At 39.3% G+C, this 17689-nt stretch overlaps 1 protein-coding gene across 1 annotated transcript in view; it reads left to right on the forward strand.

Moving 5' to 3' along the window:
• Window positions 1–17689, forward strand: part of PLEKHG7 (pleckstrin homology and RhoGEF domain containing G7) — a 55419-nt gene that overhangs the window by 925 nt on the left and 36805 nt on the right. The window contains exons 2-6 of the mRNA XM_065403861.1: window positions 552–574; window positions 6452–6588; window positions 8350–8390; window positions 14720–14815; window positions 15828–15977. Of these exons, the coding sequence (XP_065259933.1) occupies window positions 552–574; window positions 6452–6588; window positions 8350–8390; window positions 14720–14815; window positions 15828–15977 (447 nt within the window). The remainder of the gene's footprint in view (window positions 1–551; window positions 575–6451; window positions 6589–8349; window positions 8391–14719; window positions 14816–15827; window positions 15978–17689) is intronic.

Here is a 17689-nt window from a genome sequence, read left to right on the forward strand (position 1 = left end):
TTAGCAAAACACTTAAGTAAATGATTAAATTTAAGCATGGAATAAATTGCCTAGGGAGGTTATGGAATCTCCATCATAGGGGATTTTTAAGAGCAGGTTGGACAAACACCCGTCAGGGATGGTCTAGATAATACTTAGTCCTGCCTTGAGTGCAGGGGACAGGACTAGATGACCTCTCGAGGTCCCTTCCAGTTCTTTGATTCTATGTGATTCAGTCCAGCCCCATTCCACAAAGCACTTAAGCACATGCTTTGCTGAATAAAGGTGGACTTAAGCATGTGTTTAAATGCTGTACTGAATCAGGGCCCAAAGCGTATTTTTTATTTAAATCTAAATAGTTTTACTTTATTTTTTTTCCTCAAATATAAAAAGATATTATTGCTATCAAATAAGTTCTGGCCCCATTGCCTCATAAACACCTTTCAGGAAATAATCAATTAGACCCATATTTGAGTCTGGAATCATATTTCCATTGGAAACTGATGCTCCTTAAAAAAGACTAGATTATTGTCTTTCATAACAAGTAACAACAATTTCTCACTTTCTTTCAGAAAAAGGAACTACTTATATCAAGGTACGTAAGTATTTGTTTTAGCTTATTCTAAGCTGAAATCCATTATTCTTTTAAATTTAGTCCAATTAGTGGAACGCTCACTGTACGCACATGCATGGAAAACTCACATTTAAATTACAGGATCACCGGTTAGTTTATACTGAAGCTTGTTAATGAGATTTATTTGAGAGGCCCTCTCTCTCTGGCATGCCCTGATATGTTTGCACAATGTTTCAGTTGGACTGTCTGGGACAGCTACACAATAGGTTTGAATTGCTAAGCAGGTCTAGCCATTTGGATTAACTAGTCTCAGATTTCATCTGTTGAAGAACGTAAAACATCCCAAAATCTTGAGTGACTTTTTTTCTAAAATAGCTTTGGAGAATAACTAGCAGAACAGCTCTATATTGTTCTCACAAGAGAATCAGATTGAGGATTATTGCTGGGTGAAGGGATTGTTAACCCTCCAGACCAAAACGAATACTTGGATTCTCTGCTTTGAAGAGTTAGCACAGCAGCTTGCTGACATGATACGGAGTCGTAAAGTGCAGTTTGCTGTAACCGATCTCACTAAGCTCTTAGAAGATTTGGGTGAATACCACAAAGAATTTTCAGGGAATATTAACTTGAATTTCAAACTGAATTTGCTTCAGCCACACTTATACTCCTTTTGTGTCTCCTTTCTGTAAATATTTGCGCACCTGAATTTTACGTACACAACAAACAAAAATAGCAACAAGAATAGGGTGACCAGATGTCCCGTTTTTAAAGTGACAGTCCCATTTTGGGGGGACTTTTTCTTATATAGGCGCCTATTACCCCCCACCCCCTGTCCCGTTTTCTCACAGTTGCTATCTGGTCACCCTAAACAAGAACATAAAACAAGGTAAGCATCACCAGCACCTCCCTACATATCAGTTCCTTGTTTCCTGGTATTATAATCATTTTAATGAACAGTACCTTGAAGATTTTAAGTGGGATACATGGAAGGTGCACGACCAGTAAGACAGTTAATGCTAGGTTGGTGATGCTTCTAGATGAGCAGAAACTAAACTAAACAGCAGGAATAGCCTCACAAACAACATTCAAGTGATGAGTTCATGACTACCTTTTAATAGGACTTACATTAGAGTCCTGCCAATACCTAAGGGAGTGAGTGAATGTCAAAAGTGGAGGTTAATATGTTCAATGCCTCACATGGGAAGGAAATTCCTAAGACATGTTCCAGTGTGCATGTGCATGTGTTTAAAAGCATATGGCTCATGGGTGGGCCAATTCCCCACATTATCTGAATTGCTGTAAATCCCAACCCATATTTCAGTCTTTGGAGCTTTCAGCAAATAGCAGACTAACAGTTACTACGGGAATAGCCATTCTGATCTGTCTGTGTCAGAGCAACACTGCATAGATACAGGCCCAGTAATAGCATGAATGTTTGTATGAGCCGGAGATATAGTTCTGCTAAAATCTATCTGCTAGTGGGTAGATCTGAAAACTTCTGATGATTGAATTGGACAAAAGTTTAGTACTCAGAGCTTCAGCTGGGGTAATTCAGTTGATTTCATTGGAGCTGCATTAATTTACACCATCTGAGAATCTGGCTCTCCAAGTGTATCTGAATTACATCCAGTCTCATCTGGACCTGTTTAATCAAGAAATCAGAGTGGAAACCTTACAGAATGAGTCGTATACTCATGGATAGGAAATACTGTGAGAATATTTTATGATTTTGATGGTACATCATTATCTCTACTTCTCATTCTGGCCAAAATTAAGATATGCAGAGCTGTAAGGAAAAAAAAGTTACTGTTTTCTTTTGTTTTAAACAAAATTTTGAAGTCCAGTAATCGGATTTGGTTCAAGTTCTCAGCAAAGCATTTATTCAACTGATTTTATCCAAGTCAGTTAATTCAACCCTAATCCCTTGGTATCACAGCCAGAAGAAACGCTAGTGGAACATCAGAGAATTCTTCAGTTAGAAGACTGCTGTGAGGGCTGGCTGTACACCCTTAGCACTACTTCACAGATCAGTCAGAAGAGCCTATAGGGCAGAGACGCATCCCTGCACCTGCAATCCTAATGGACTTGCCTTTTCCTCTCAGTTTACTATGAATTCATCTTCACTCTACCCCATTCCATTGACATGCTGCGGAATTTACTACCCAAATTATTGCTCCTCCCCCTCCCCCCTCCCAATAGACGCACCTCTCATTCTCAAGTGGAACCAGGACAGTCCATTTTCAGTGGGATATGGGACATAGGCCAGTCCATTTTTGAAATCCTGTTCATTCCCTTGTGCCCTCCAAATGAACTTCCTTATAATATTGTTGGAGTATGCCACGTTCTAATTTAGTGCTGCACACATCCTACAATGCTGATCTTTGTGATCTAATTGTTTTTATTCTTACATAAATTAGATTTATTTTAATAACAGCTTTGAAAGCATTTTTAAAATCAAATATGGTGCACGATATAGGTCACGTATTCCCTGTCACATCTGAGATGTATTACAGGTGTAGTTAAGAGAAAATTAGGAACACATCAAAGTGCACACCTTAAAAACATACCACGTGAAGTTTCATTCCATTACTAGGAGAGATTGTACATAGTGTATGTTTGATTTTTCCAGATCCTGATTTACTTAAAGGTTTTTAATCATTTTCTATAACTTTGTAATACAAACCGTTGACATTGTGTTGTTTCACTGGCAAACCAGATTTAAAGGAAGAATTATTGCACAAATATTTGCAACCCTTGTTGTCCTTCAGTTCATCCCTATGGTAAACACAATCCTTTCATTCAAGCACTTAAGCATGAAATTCTTCCCCTCCTCCCAAGAAAAAAAAATCCTGAAGAAAATGCACACCTACAAACACTCTGTAGGCAGAAAATAATGCTGCATTTCTATGTAGAGAACTCCAATTCCAGTAATTCAGTTGCACAAGATTCCAGCTTTTTTCCTCCAGTAAAACCAACAAAAGAATCCAATATAAACTTTGGCTCAGATGGTCACAGATTTATACATCTACGTGTGCATGCATGATTTAGGCATGCAAGTCACTGATGCATACATCCAAGTTGGGGTTGCCCGCCTATGTGTACGGTAGACATACACACGTGTATCCTCAGCTTGCATATCCATGTAGGAGATTTGCACACCTAAATGATGAGCTCAGTTAGGTGCACGTGTCTTTGAAAATGAAGAACTTTATCCTGATTTTTGATTATGCTACCGTTTAATTTGATTACCAAGAATGACAAAGCGCTACTGGTTGTTTGTCATCACTGTTGTCAAGAACCTAGCATTCAGTGTCAAAACTGACTATCATTAGCTACTTTTTAAGATCAGTAACAGAATTTTCTAAATTGGTATCATGAATCCAAGCTGATGGAAATCTGCTGACCTTTACAGTTTAGCCATTATACCACATGAAGTTGTTTATTGCCCATTATGCTGCAGCAGCTGGCTTGTACTGTAAAATAAGTGTCTTCAAGGTTACCGTGACTAGAATTAGAATTAGTTTCAGAAGCAGTTTTAAAACTGGGCTCTAGGACCATGACTGTTATTTAACATTTGCAATGCAGTAGCACATCGAGAGTCCAGTCAGGGCACCGTGCTAGTCACTGTGTTTATAGCCACATGACAAAAGGTCCCAGTTCAAAGAGTTTACAATCTAAGTATTCGTTTTGGATTACATGAGAAATAAATCTCAGCGCCTCACTATAAACAAAACATTAACAATACATTTGAAAATGAAATTCAGTCAAATACATATACTTAGATTTAAATTAACAACTCCCACTTCCCCTGGCATCAACTCTACCAAAAAATGGAATAGCCTTCCGTTAGTAACAACAGTTGGAAAGAGCTGCTTGCCTTACACCAGCGAGCATGTTAAGGCATATTATACTGCAAATTAAGTGTGCTAGAAAATGTTTGAGTAATTACCAACTGTGACTGAACACTCTCTAGAGATTTATGAACATGAAAACATCGCAAAACGGCCAAAAGGAAGTGAAATATACAAAGGTAGACTCAAACTTTTTAAAAATCCCATGAAATTCTTTTCTGATTTTCTAGCTTTTTTTGAAATCAGCTGAGTTACATCAAAGATTAAATCAGCCCTCTTTATCCATGCAGCCCAAAGGCACCTACATCCCAGTGTGCTGCTATCCTATTCTTTATTCAAGCACTCTCTTGTAGGGGCTTCAAAGTGAATCACTGAATGCATTTAAACGCTTCTGCAAGAACTTTAACCTTTTGTTTCTCCGCTCTTAAATTTTCAATCCCTGGCCTTGGTTGTAAACTCTATGGGTATCTTACTAGACAAGATTCCTTATTCTTTTATTAAATGCTCCTTTTGGCTAATATATAGGCATCTTTTTACCCGTTACCTATTAATACGGTATACAGTAATTCAGTGGGACTGTGTAAGACCTGATACATTATAAAGAAAACATGCTGCAGGAGTCCATTTTATTTTAATCCATTGTAAAAGGAACAGTGTGGGTCATGCCTGGTGTGAGTCGCAACTGAGAATGCCACATTCAGGGCAAACTGATAAAAAATAGGACAAATACACCCCAAACTGTTGATTATTCTAACATTAGAGTTCACCAAGCCAGTAAAAGTGAGTTCCTGTATCACCACACTGCTTAACAAGAAAGTAAGAACATAGTGTCCTTAGGCAATCCAGCCCCTCCCACCACTCAGATATCAAGTCTTTTTGATGAGAGGTTCCTGAAAACCAGAGTCATCATATTTAAGGTTCTTCTAATTCCAAAGGATCAGACACTCCCCCAAGTCAATATGTATTCTTTAGATCTTACCAAATATCATGCTGTAGCCAGTTCCTTTAATAACTAAAAACTAAAGGTTTATTAATATAAAAAGAAAAGAAGAGAGTTATTAATTGGTTAAAGGAATCATACACATTACAATTGATTTCACAGTTTGCAGGTGAGAATAATAGCAGTGATGTTAAATCTGCTAGTTTGTAATAAGTCTCTCTCATTCACCCATTAGATTGGGGGTCCTCAGTCCATTGTTAGACTTTCCTTTGTTAGAAATCATGTCCAGAGATGTGGAGCAGGAATGAAGACAAAGCAGTCATGTCACAGCTTGCAGTTTATAGCTCAGCCCATGTGCATGGAAAGTTACTGGCCAACATGGGGTCCAGGGTCACATGAGCATGGAAAAAGGTCACATGATACTGGTAAAAGATGGAGTCTTAGATCACATGTCCTTACATGCCTTGCTGAGTCATCAGATGTTTTCAGGAGGGTCCCTGGAATAGTTGATTGTTCTTCAGGCTGGCTAGTGTTGATGAATATCTGTCAGGGGGTATCACCCAGGAGCACAACACATGTTTGAGATACAAATACATAGAAAATATTCTTAACTTCAGATACAAAGATGATACATGCATATAAACAGGATTATCAAATTTTGCAGATTACAACTTTTGCATTTATACCGTACATAACATACTTTGTATCAGATTTAGTGCAACTGTGCAACAGTGGTGACACATTAGTGATAATACATTAGTGTACACCTGGTTATCATTCTTTTTATATAGCATCACAAGTAGTGGGGGAAATTATTACAGCACTGTATATTTTAATGCTTTGTCTTTTGAGACTTCTTAGGATGTGTCTGGCATGCCTGTGGTTTTAGGAGTGACAATGTTAGTGCCAGCAAGAGAGAGCAGGGTGTTTTCTGCATGAGGTCCAGTTTTCTGCTCATTAAATTATTGATTTTTTTAATGTATTATACAGAGCCCAAGTGTGCTTTTGGGGTTTTTTGCTTGCTGTTGCTTATTATTAGCAATGAGCACTAAATAAATCACCTATGTAATAATATTAGGAGAGGCTCTGAAGTTTTTTCTTTTGTAGTTCATGTAGATCAGCAGAACGCAGACGTAGCTCTGTGGTGGTAAGCTTGCCCGGACTTGAGGTGTTCCCTGGAGACCTCCTAGTGTCAGACGATGCTGCTGACTACCTGCAACGCTCACCATTGCTGTTAAATGGAGGTCAAGTACAGGGTGGGTTTTGATTCTTTTAAACCACTCAAATTTATATTTTAAAAAAAAGTTAAATTATACTTGAGGCATAAACCAACACCCCTCATGATTCAGACATTCAGAGTTGAAACTGCCAGGTGTGAATATGAAAATTCACTGTGGATTTACTCTTATCAATCTTCTTTGCTGATCAGCTGTATAATACAGTTGATCAGTGACTTCTGCCTACAGTGGTACTGGTGTTTAGCATCATCGTTAGTTTATAAGCCACGTACTCCAAAAGAAAATCTATGAGATAAATAAGGTGAGTCAAACTATAGATATCAGTGGCTTAATATTCCTATTGCTTGACACTTTGCTGCTTTTCGCAAGCCCAGGCGAATATAGATTTTTTTCTTAGGGCTAATCTACACTACTGTGCTACATTGGCACAGCTACACCTCTGTAGCGCATCTGCTGAAGATGCACTATGAAAACGCTCTCCCGTCGGCATAATTACTCCACCTCAATGAGAGGCGGAAGCTACGTTGGTGGGAGAGCATCTCCCACCGACTTCGCACTGGTGTGGACAAGGCGTAGGTCCATGTAACTTGTGTCACTCTGGGGGTGGCTTTTTCACACTCCTGAGCGACGTAAGTTATATCAACTTAAGCAACAGTGTAGACAAGTCCTTAGGTTCTTCAGCCATTAAAAAGGTCAGGAATTAGGCTAGGTGTAGTGAGCTATTAAGGACTACCAAATGATGCACAGTCCTATGGGATATTATTTTGGAACTATTAAATTGACAGTTGTCTAAATCATGATTTAAAATGTGGTTTTGAACTTCAGTTTTAATACGATGATACTTAAGCACATGCGTTCATGAATCAGGGCCTAAGTTATTAGGATTTGTTTACATGGGGAAATTTACTGGTATAACTATACCAATATAATTATTCTGGAATAAGAAAGAGAGTGTCCACATGGGAAGTTATACCGGTATAACTATAGTGGTATAATTAGGCTGGTAAACGTATCTATGGGTATGTCTACACTACCCGCCAGATAGGCGGGCAGTGATCAATCCAGCGGGGGTCGATTTATCGTGTCTAGTCTAGTCTAGATGCGATAAATCGACCCCCGAGTGCTCTCCCATCGACTCCTGTACTCCAACTCTCCGAGAGGCGCAGGCAGAGTCGACGGGGGAGCATCAGCAGTCGACCTACCGCAGTGAAGACACCGTGGTAAGTAGATCTAAGTACGTCGACTTCAGCTACGTTATTCACGTAGCTGAAGTTGCGTAACTTAGATTGATCCGCCCCCAGTGTAGACCAGGGCTTAGTGGACAAGACCTTAGATGCTGTAATGAACAGATATACCTAGTGTTCTTGAAAATTGAATGATGTCATTTCAAAGAACTAACGTGAAGTCTAATTGACCATGTCACGATAAGAAATTAACTTGCAATCATGTAGCTGGGTTTTTAGCAGTGCTGAGCACCTGCAACTCACATTGACAATGAGAATTGTGAGCACTCAGCAACTCTGACAAGCCAGTCATTGGTACACATCACTATTGCACATGGGACCTGTCCCAAAAGCTATCAATGGGTTTAGGTCAACCTCACAAACTGCCTGTACACAGCTGTTAAATTTTAGTTAAGTATAAATTATTTCTTCTCCTTAAGAATTTTATTTGTCTCCTTCAAAAAAAAGAGCCACAAAATAATATTAATGATCTTCCTTTTGTTTTTGTACCCAACAATTTATGTGTTTTAATTTCACCCATTAGAGTCCAAAAAACCAAGGTGGCCGTTCGCCAGAAAAGGAGCTGTGAGTATTTCACAACATAATTTTTCCTGTAATAGTTTCCCACAGATTAAAGCTGTGAAAGGCTAACTTAGTTGTTCATTTTACTATCTCTGAAGAAAGGCAGAAATAAATAAAATGCCTCAAAAAAATAAATGCCTCAATTCAGCCAGGTAATCTGTGGGGTGATCTGCCCCCTATATAGGTCTCGTCCTGATTTCTAATAAATATAAATTGGTTTAAACCCTGAAGCGCAAGGCTTAATAACACTTCCAACATTTTTTGTTGGCTTTAATTACAAAAATTCTAGATATTCATGCAACCGTCCAATTCCTTTTTAATCTTGTAAAGTTCTTGCTTTCCTATGGCCACATGTCATTGAGGCCAAGAAGTTAACAATGGGACTACTCAAATACTTAAAGTTAAGTACCTGTTAAAGTATCCTACTGTATTGGAGTCAAAAATCACTTCATCAGTGATGTTAACTGAAGGAAACATGCTGCAATGAAACAAATTTGATGTGTTGAACTAATACTATTTACCAATAGTTGAAGACCCCTACTAAGAACAAAGCCAGCCTAACCCTGTCTCTAAGGTCCCACGTTTACAATACAATCTACTAGCACAGACCTTGTTCCTGATCCATTTGTGTATATAAAATTTCTCAAGTGTCTCTGAATGAAATAATATGTGAATTTCTACTGAAAGGATCTGCTGTTTCCACTTGTAGATGTATATGGGGTCATTAAAAGTTAGTCACCTGCCTATGCACAATTAGGTCTTGGGGGTTTTTTTATTTTATTTTATTTATTGTCAACGAGTAATTTTGAAAAATATTAGTCACAAAATCAAAATGATCTTCTGAGGAAACCAAAGATGTTTAAAGTAAGTGCTTTAACTTTAATCAAAGATTTAAAATTAACCTACTGCTCCTTTAGGCACTCAGTCAGTACAGTGATCAGGGCTATAAGTACCTACGTAGCTAGACTGATGGGTCAGTAAGATTAAATTAATAGTTTACTGTCAGGGTTCCCTCCACACTCTGAACTCTGGGGTACAGATGTGGGGAGCTGCATGAAAGAGCCCCTAAGCTTATATTCCACTAGCTTAGGTTAAAAACTTCCCCAAGGCAAAATTCCTTGTCCTTCGACAGTATCGCTGCCACCACCAAGTGAGTTAGACAAAGATTCAGGAAAAGGACCACTTTGAGTTCCTGTTTCCCCAAAATATCCCCCCAAGCCCCTTCACAGCCTTTCCTGGGGAGGCTTGAGAATAATATACCAACCAAATAGGTAACCAAGGTAAGCACAGACCAGACCCTTGGGTTTTTAGGACACTAAAAACCTAATCAGATTCTTAAAAACAGAACTTTATTATAAAGAAAAAAGTAAAAGAAGCGCTTCTGTAAAATCAGGATGGAAGGTAATTTTACAGGGTAATAAGATTTAAAACACAGAGGATTCCCCTCTAGGCAAAACTTTAAAGTTACACAAAAACAGGAATAAACCTCCCTTAGCATAGGGAAAATTCACAAGCTAAAACAAAAGATAATATAACGCATTTCCTTGCTATTACCGGTACTTACTATTTCTGTAATATTAGATGTATCATCTCAGTAGGAGCTGGATTACTTGCTTGGTCTCTCTCTTTGTCTCGGAGAGAACAACAACACACACAGCACAAAGCAAAAACCTTCCCGCCCAGATTTGAAAGTATCTTCTCCCCTTATTGGTCCTTTTGGTCAGGTGCCAACCAGGTTATTTGAGCTTCTTAACCCTTTACAGGTAAAGGAGGGATTTTATGCTACCCTTAGCTGTATGTTCATGACATTTACCAACAAATATTTCACAGTTCATATATTTGCAAGGTGAAATCCTCTGGTCTGTGTTATGCAGGAGGTCAGACTAGATATTCTTAATGGTCCCTTCTAGCCTTACACGGTACATGGCAGCACATATACTTGAAATGTTCAAAATGGGGCCAAAATATTACAAAATAGGAGTTGAATCCCACTCCCTCATTTGTATGATTAACCTCCTTGAAATGCGTGTGGCAATTCACATGCGTAAGGGCAGTAGCTTCAACCCCTCAGTTGGACTATGCGTTAGAAATACCATTTAAAATATAGAAACGGGATGGTTTGGTAAGAATTAAATGGCCTTTCCCTAATTTTTTTATTTTACTTTTCTATTTAAATTTGGTTCCTATCGTTAATATATAAAGCTTTAACAGGCAATATATTTTTGTAAAGTATTTATTTTCTATGTGACAACTTCCTAATGTTAGTCAAGGTTGTTTCACCAGTGGCGTCATGCTGCAACAGAGTTTATGAATCTGTTCTGACTTCCTTCAAAAATTCCCATAACAAGATGATTATTTTCCTTGGTATACTTAGTAGGGCCCGGACCTTGCAAGCTGATGTGTGCAGGCAGACCCATGTACCCACATTGAATCATAGGGTTAGAGGGGACCGCAAGGGTCATCTAGTCCAGGGGTTCTCAACCCTTTTCTTTCTGAGCCCCCCCCCCCCCCAACATGCTATAAAAATTCTGCGGCCCACCTGTGCCACAACAATTGCTTTTCTGTATATAAAAGCCAGGGCCAGCATTAGGAGGTATCAAGCAGGGCAACTGCCCATGGCCCTATGCCGTAAGAGGCCCCAGGAAGCTAAATTGCTTGGGTTTGGGTTTCAGGCCTGCTGTGGCGGGGCTCTGGCTTCAGCTTTCTGCCCTGGGCCCCAGTGAGTCTAATGCTGATCCTGCTTTGCGGACCCCCTGAAACCTGTGTGCAGCCCCTGAGTTGAGAACTGCTTATCTAGTCTAACTCCTGCCAAGATGCAGGATTTGTTGTGTCTACCATCCAAGACAGATGGCTCTCCAGCCTCCTTTTGAAAATCTCCCGAGGCTCGTCTGTGCCATTGTCCTGCTGCTCTTACAGTTAGGAAGTTTTTTCCTGAGATTTAATCTAAATCTGCTCTGCTGTAGTTTGAACCCATTGCCTCTTGTCCTGCCCTCTGTGGCAGGAGAGAACAACTTTTCTCCATCTTTTTTATTACTATTTATTTACTTACACATGGACTAAGATCTAAGCTAAGGTGATTAACTTTTGAGCCATGTCTTCATAGAATCATAGAATATCAGGGATGGAAGGGACCTCAGGAGGTCATCTAGTCCAACCCCCGGCTGAAAGCAGGACCAATCCCCAGACAGATTTTTGCCCCAGATCCCTAAATAGGCCCTTCAAGGATTGAACTCACAACCCTGGGTTTAGCAGGCCAATGCTCAAACCACTGAGCTATCCCTCCCCTCAAACTAGTGCTCCAGGTGAAGTTTGAACTTACAACCTCAGCCTCACTCCACACAGCACAGCTCTATAAATACTGTGCGCTAACCCATTGCGCCACTGGAACTAGCAGTTTCTGCTCATTTTGTTCTCCCTGCATGAGCACAAACATTCCTGTTTACTTGTCAATTTAGACCTCAGTTCAGCAGGGCAATTAAGCATGTGCTTAAATCCCATTGGCATAAGTGGGATTTAAGAAATTAGACCAAAGCAATGAAACAAGTGCAGACAAGTTTCAGAGTGGCTTTTTCAATAAATAAATCAATGATACTTCATTTGAAAAACTTCTGAAGCATTCTCCTCTCCTCCCCGCCATCCACCACCCAAATACCAATGGGGAATAAAAATTCTTCCTGTAGCTCCAATACCAGATGCTACCAAACTGTTTAAAATAAATATTTCTGAATATATGGCTTGCATTATTAAACCAGGAAAATGATGAGGATCCCATATTTTCTGTACTGTTTCAGTATGTGCATATATTTTGTCACATAAATAAATGACTAAACTATGAAAATGTTTTTCCATAGGAGATACAATTTCTGTATCCTTGTTTATATCAGCTCATTGTCCCATTTTGTTTCTTTAGTAGCAATACAGTAGTTAACATAACATTCACTTTCTTTGGTTTCAGATGGTAATAAATGGTCTATATAATTATTCTCATTAGTGACTCCTCTGTAGGAGGTTCAAACCAAATTCAGATTCCTATGCTGCTATGGTAGCTAATGAGGCTTCAAACTTGTTTGCTCCCTCAGAGCAGTAAAAGCACTATAGAAATCTGTCATATTTATTGTTATTAAATCACACATACACTGTAAATGTACTTCTCTGTCTAGGGTAAAATGGAACTCTAAGGGAAAGCTGATTTCTGTTACACCACTGTAGATGCAGATTGAAACTTTATTTGAACAGGTCAATAATCACGTAAAAAAAAAGACCACCTTAATTTCCTTTCTAGGTTGCCAACCACAACTAAACCATTAAAAAATTGTAAATACTTTACATTTATTTTACTTTTATCTGCTTAGGTTTTTTATTTATTCATTGGTTTCCTGGCAGCTTGAATAATGAAAATAGATGAGTAAATTTCTTGACAAATATTTCCATCTCCAATCAAATAGCATGTGAGAGTTTGTTGCAAATATTAGGTATTTTAACTTCAAAATCATAAGAATATAAGAACGACCATACTGGGTCAGACCAAAGGTCCACCCAGCCCAGTATCCTGTCTACTGACAGTGACCAATGCCAGGTCCCCAGGGGGAGTGACCCTAACAGGTTCTCTCCTGCCATCCATCTCACCCTCGGACAAACAGAGGCTAGGGACACCATTCCTTACCCATCCTGGCTAATAGCCATTAATGGACTTAACCTCCATGAATTTATCCAGTTCTCTTTTAAACCCTGTTATAGTCCTAGCCTTCACAACCTCCTCAGGCAAGGAGTTCCACAGGTTGACTGTGCGCTGTGTGAAGAAGAACTTCCTTTTATTTGTTTTAAACCTGCTGCCCATTAATTTCATTTGGTGGCCCCTAGTTCTTATATTATGGGAACAAGTAAATAACTTTTCCTTATTCACTTTCACTTTATAATCCTTACAGTTATAGGTGCCAATCCTGCAAACACTAATGCATATATAGCTTAACCTAGGAGTGGTCTGCTTGAGTTCAATACCTTAGTAAAAACTGTGACACGGATATCTGTTGCATTCTGTAATCTTAATGGTTGAAAGCCAATTTTCTAGATCTGATATTTGCTTTTGTTTGTCTTTACTTTGTTTAATGGTAAATAAATTATTCACATGTTAATTCTTTAAAGGCATAAATAATTGGCTACATTATTATGGTTTTAGTCTGCCAGGACCACACCGCTTACATTTGGCTCTTTTTGAATGGGACTATTTGCATGTTGAAAGTTAAGCATGTGCATAAGTATTTGTTGGATTGTAACCTGAGACTGAGAATTTTGAGGTTCAAATATTCAAAATTTGCAACAAACTCAAACAAGCTATTCAAATTGCAAGAAACATTTGTTATTAATTTTGATGTTCACTCATAAGTGAGTTCACTGGGATTATTCATGGACGTAAAAATTAACCACATGCCTACGTGTTTGCAGGATCAGTGCCTTAATTAGAAAATGCACGTAATATTGTTTCTGCTCACTGATAGAACATCTTATGGAACTGACCGTCACAGATCAAACTGTGAATTTCAAATATTATAATGAAATACACATTTCAAAAGGTGCTTTTGGCAAATATTCCAGCATTCACCTTAAAATTCATTTTTGAGAGTATTAAGTACAAGCCCCCAAATGGTCTCTGAAAGCAAATATGAAACATAGTCAAGTCAACATTCACTTTGAAACTCTAAAATATTTGTGGCACTAAGCATAATGCTGTGAGGTTTGGTGTGCAAATGCTGCAAGCAATGGTTGTTTGTTTTTTAAAAATTCCATTGATTCTTTTATTATTATTATTATTCATTTCATGGAAAAATCTCTTTTAGGGTTCATAAAATCTTATTTTTACACACACAAAAAAGCACCCTAAATGTTATGGCAAATTTGACCAGACAGTGTCACTTTAAATATGTAGTTTATTAAAATATTTTGAAAATTTTTTTACCCTCATAGATTTCCTGGTCACATATCACTGATTTTTGCATGAGCAAAGTAAGCTGAGTTTATTCCTAGATGGGTTTTGAGAATAGCCCATTATCACTTGTGATATTCTGGGTTAGCAACAGTCAAAGACTACCGCACTGTACAACTCAGTCTCATTGTGCCAAAGAGCCACCTTGACATTGGCTCCTATCCATATCCAATATGTAGAAGCAAATGACAGCGCCGCATCTACACTCCTTTCACTGGCTATGTGTACGTGGGTTGGCAAAGAAACCAAACATTAGGGTGAGGTCCTTGCAGATTAAAACAAAATTACTGAAGCTAATAAGCATATTATTTACCTCTTTAAATTATAACATATAGAATTTATCTTTTAACAGAGTAAAGACAAAGAAAAGCAAATGTCTGATCTGAAAAACTGTCTTTCAACCATTAAGATCTCAGACTGCAGCGGATACGAGTTTCACAGTTTTAAGGTACTGCAATACTCTGTATATTACACTGATAGTCCTCTCCAATGGACTCAAAACTTCTTTCCCGTCTTTGTGTCCCTTTTAAAATTAATCTTTTCCATGCCAGTAATCGACATAGGCAATCTACATGCAGAATCTGTATATAAATTTAGGGTACAATTGTTACAACAGAAGGTGGTTAGTCTAGAAGTCTAGGAGTCAGGCAATTCAGGATTTATGCCCAGATCTGCCAGGCTTCATGTGCCCGTGGTCACTTAGGGTATGTCTACACTGCAGCTCAGAACATGCCTCCCAGCCTCGGGAGAGAGTCACACTAGCTTCGCTCAAGCTAGCACCCTAAAAATAGCAGTGTGGATGTTGCGCCTTGGAAGCGGCTCAGGCTAACTCCCCGAGTTCAAGCCGCCTGAGCTGGTGGGTCAGAGTTCGGCGGGCTAGCCCAAACCCCTCCCCATGCTGCAATGACCACACTGCAATTGTTAGCGTGCTGGCTCAAGCAAAGCTAACTCGAGTGTCTCCCTCCACATGGGGAGGCTCTCTCCCAGCTGCAGTGTAGATACTCTGTGAAGGTCTCTGTTCCTTGATTTCACCATCTGAAAAACAGATATAATAATACACCTCTGCTTTAGAGGGATGATGTGAGGTTAAATTCAATAATGTTTGCAAACCGCCCTGAGATCCTTGGATGGAAGGTGCTATTATTATTCTGCATTACTATTATTATATATATGCTTTGTAATACTCAAGAGTAAAATGACAAGATTTTTATTTTTTAACCATTAAACATCCAAACAAAGGCTGAGAACTGTTGTTATCCAGGCCAGGTTTACTTGGTTCTTCCACAGCACAGGGGGCTGCACTTGATGACTTCTCAAAGCCTTTCATTTATCTGATTCTATTATTTATATTGTATTTTAATACATTGCATAAAGATTGCAGCAGCTTATGAATCAGTCAGCTATTTTGCATGAAATGTATAAGGTTTTTTCCTTCCCCTGCCCCCTCCTCCAATCAATAGAATAAAACTTGGCATGAAATGATAACGGCTCAACAGACTGAGGAGAAAGACACTGATGATCCATTAGAAATGAGGAAAGAAGAAGCTACGTGGGAACTTTTTACAAGTGAATGCAGTTACTTTCTGGATCGCTTACTGGTTCTCAAGATGGTAACTTTGGATTTATTTCTCCAGTAGATTAAACATGGGACTTGTCCTGCTGTCAATGGGGCAAGAAGAAAGTCATCTATAACCTCTCCTTTATATCTCAATGGAAATTACTTTTACTTTAGTGCTGTATACTTTTGTGCTCCTCGTGTCTTGTTTTCTAAACCTGTTTCCACAATTCTCTGGTTTTCGTTTCATCCTGATGAAATCTTTTCCTCTGTGTACCTCTTCTCAGTGTTTTGCATCAATCTCTCTTGGTTCAGTGCGTTCTGTACTCCCAGTAGTATCAGAGGCAGGGCCGGCTCCAGGCACCAGCGCAGCAAGCAGGTGCTTGGGGCGGCCAATGGAGAGGGGCAGCACGTCCGGCTCTTTGGCAGTAAATCGGCGGCGGGTCCCTCTCTCCCTCTCGGAGAGCTGATCGCGGCTGCTTTTTTTTTTTTTTTTTTTTTTGCTGCTCGGGGCGGCCAAAACGCTGGAGCTGGCCCTGATCAGAGGCCATTTTAGTCTGTCTTTCACTCTCTCTCAACTCCCCCTTTCAGACTCATAATGCTATACTTTCCATTATTGCTAGCCCATTTCATTTTGTACTCCTGGCTTTTAATAGCTTAGCTTGAAGAGGACTAATGGGTTGTAGTTGTGTTATCCAGACTAGAACCTGAAAATGCAAAATTCTAGTATTGCAGTAATTCTATTATTTCAAGCTCTCCTCCCACCCAGCAGAAAAAATAAAATCAAACGTAACCTTATCCTGAGGAAAATTAGGAGCATCTTCAAAGTTGAACAAGCTGTGGTAAGATTGCATGACTGACAGTTAGGCCATGCAGTAGCCCTTTATAGGTGATAAAGGAAGATCTATCAAGAGGGTTTCCACACACACACACACACACACACACACTCTCTCTCTCTCTCTCTCTCGCCACCTCTACCACTGGTTTCTCAAAGGAAGGAGGATAGGGTCCAGGGAGGAACAGCATTTTTAAAAAGCATGTTTCATGCTGAAAAGGTCATTTAGTTATAGAAAAAAATGCTCCAAAGTCAGGTGGATGAGGAAGAGCACAGAGAGCTCCATTATGGTGGTCAGAAATGGGGAGAGGGTGGTTATGGGACAGTTGGGAAAAGCCAGGATGAAAGTGTCCTGCCATCTAGAAACATTTGTTTAAAGAGTGGAAGTGGTAGAGGATCGCTGAGGAGCTCAGCTAACTGCAAGCGGTTCTCCTGCTAGGCGGGGGGTATTACAAGGCACGCAGACTCCATGGTGATGAGTGAGGAGTAAGAACCTAGAGAGAAAGACAGGTAGATACAGTAGTAGGCCCTGTGTGGCTCACAAATGATACAGCCTCCCCTCCCCCATACCATCCCTCCCATCCCCGTTTTTAATTATCCTCCAGCAGCGAAAACAAATGTGCTTATGAAAGAGTTTGGCAACTCTCACAGTTCCATTTATTTCTTGCTGCTCTAAATATTTCTCACTATTAAATGTTCCCCTTGTTCTAATTAAGCTCAGCCGAGATTTGAGACTATGGAGCGTTTCCTCCTCAAGTGGCTTTTTTCTCAGGCTCTCAGATCATTAGTTCATGGCAGCTAGACCAATGCAGGGATAAGCATCAGCATTCACTCTCTTCACCCCTCCCCTAGCACCTTGGGCAACATCAGTAGGCATTTTATTCATGTTTTCACATAAAGCCATTTCTATTAAATAAATTATATTTCTCAGC

The sequence above is a fragment of the Emys orbicularis genome, chromosome 1 (genome assembly GCF_028017835.1).
Source record: "Emys orbicularis isolate rEmyOrb1 chromosome 1, rEmyOrb1.hap1, whole genome shotgun sequence".
Lineage (NCBI taxonomy): Eukaryota > Metazoa > Chordata > Testudines > Emydidae > Emys > Emys orbicularis.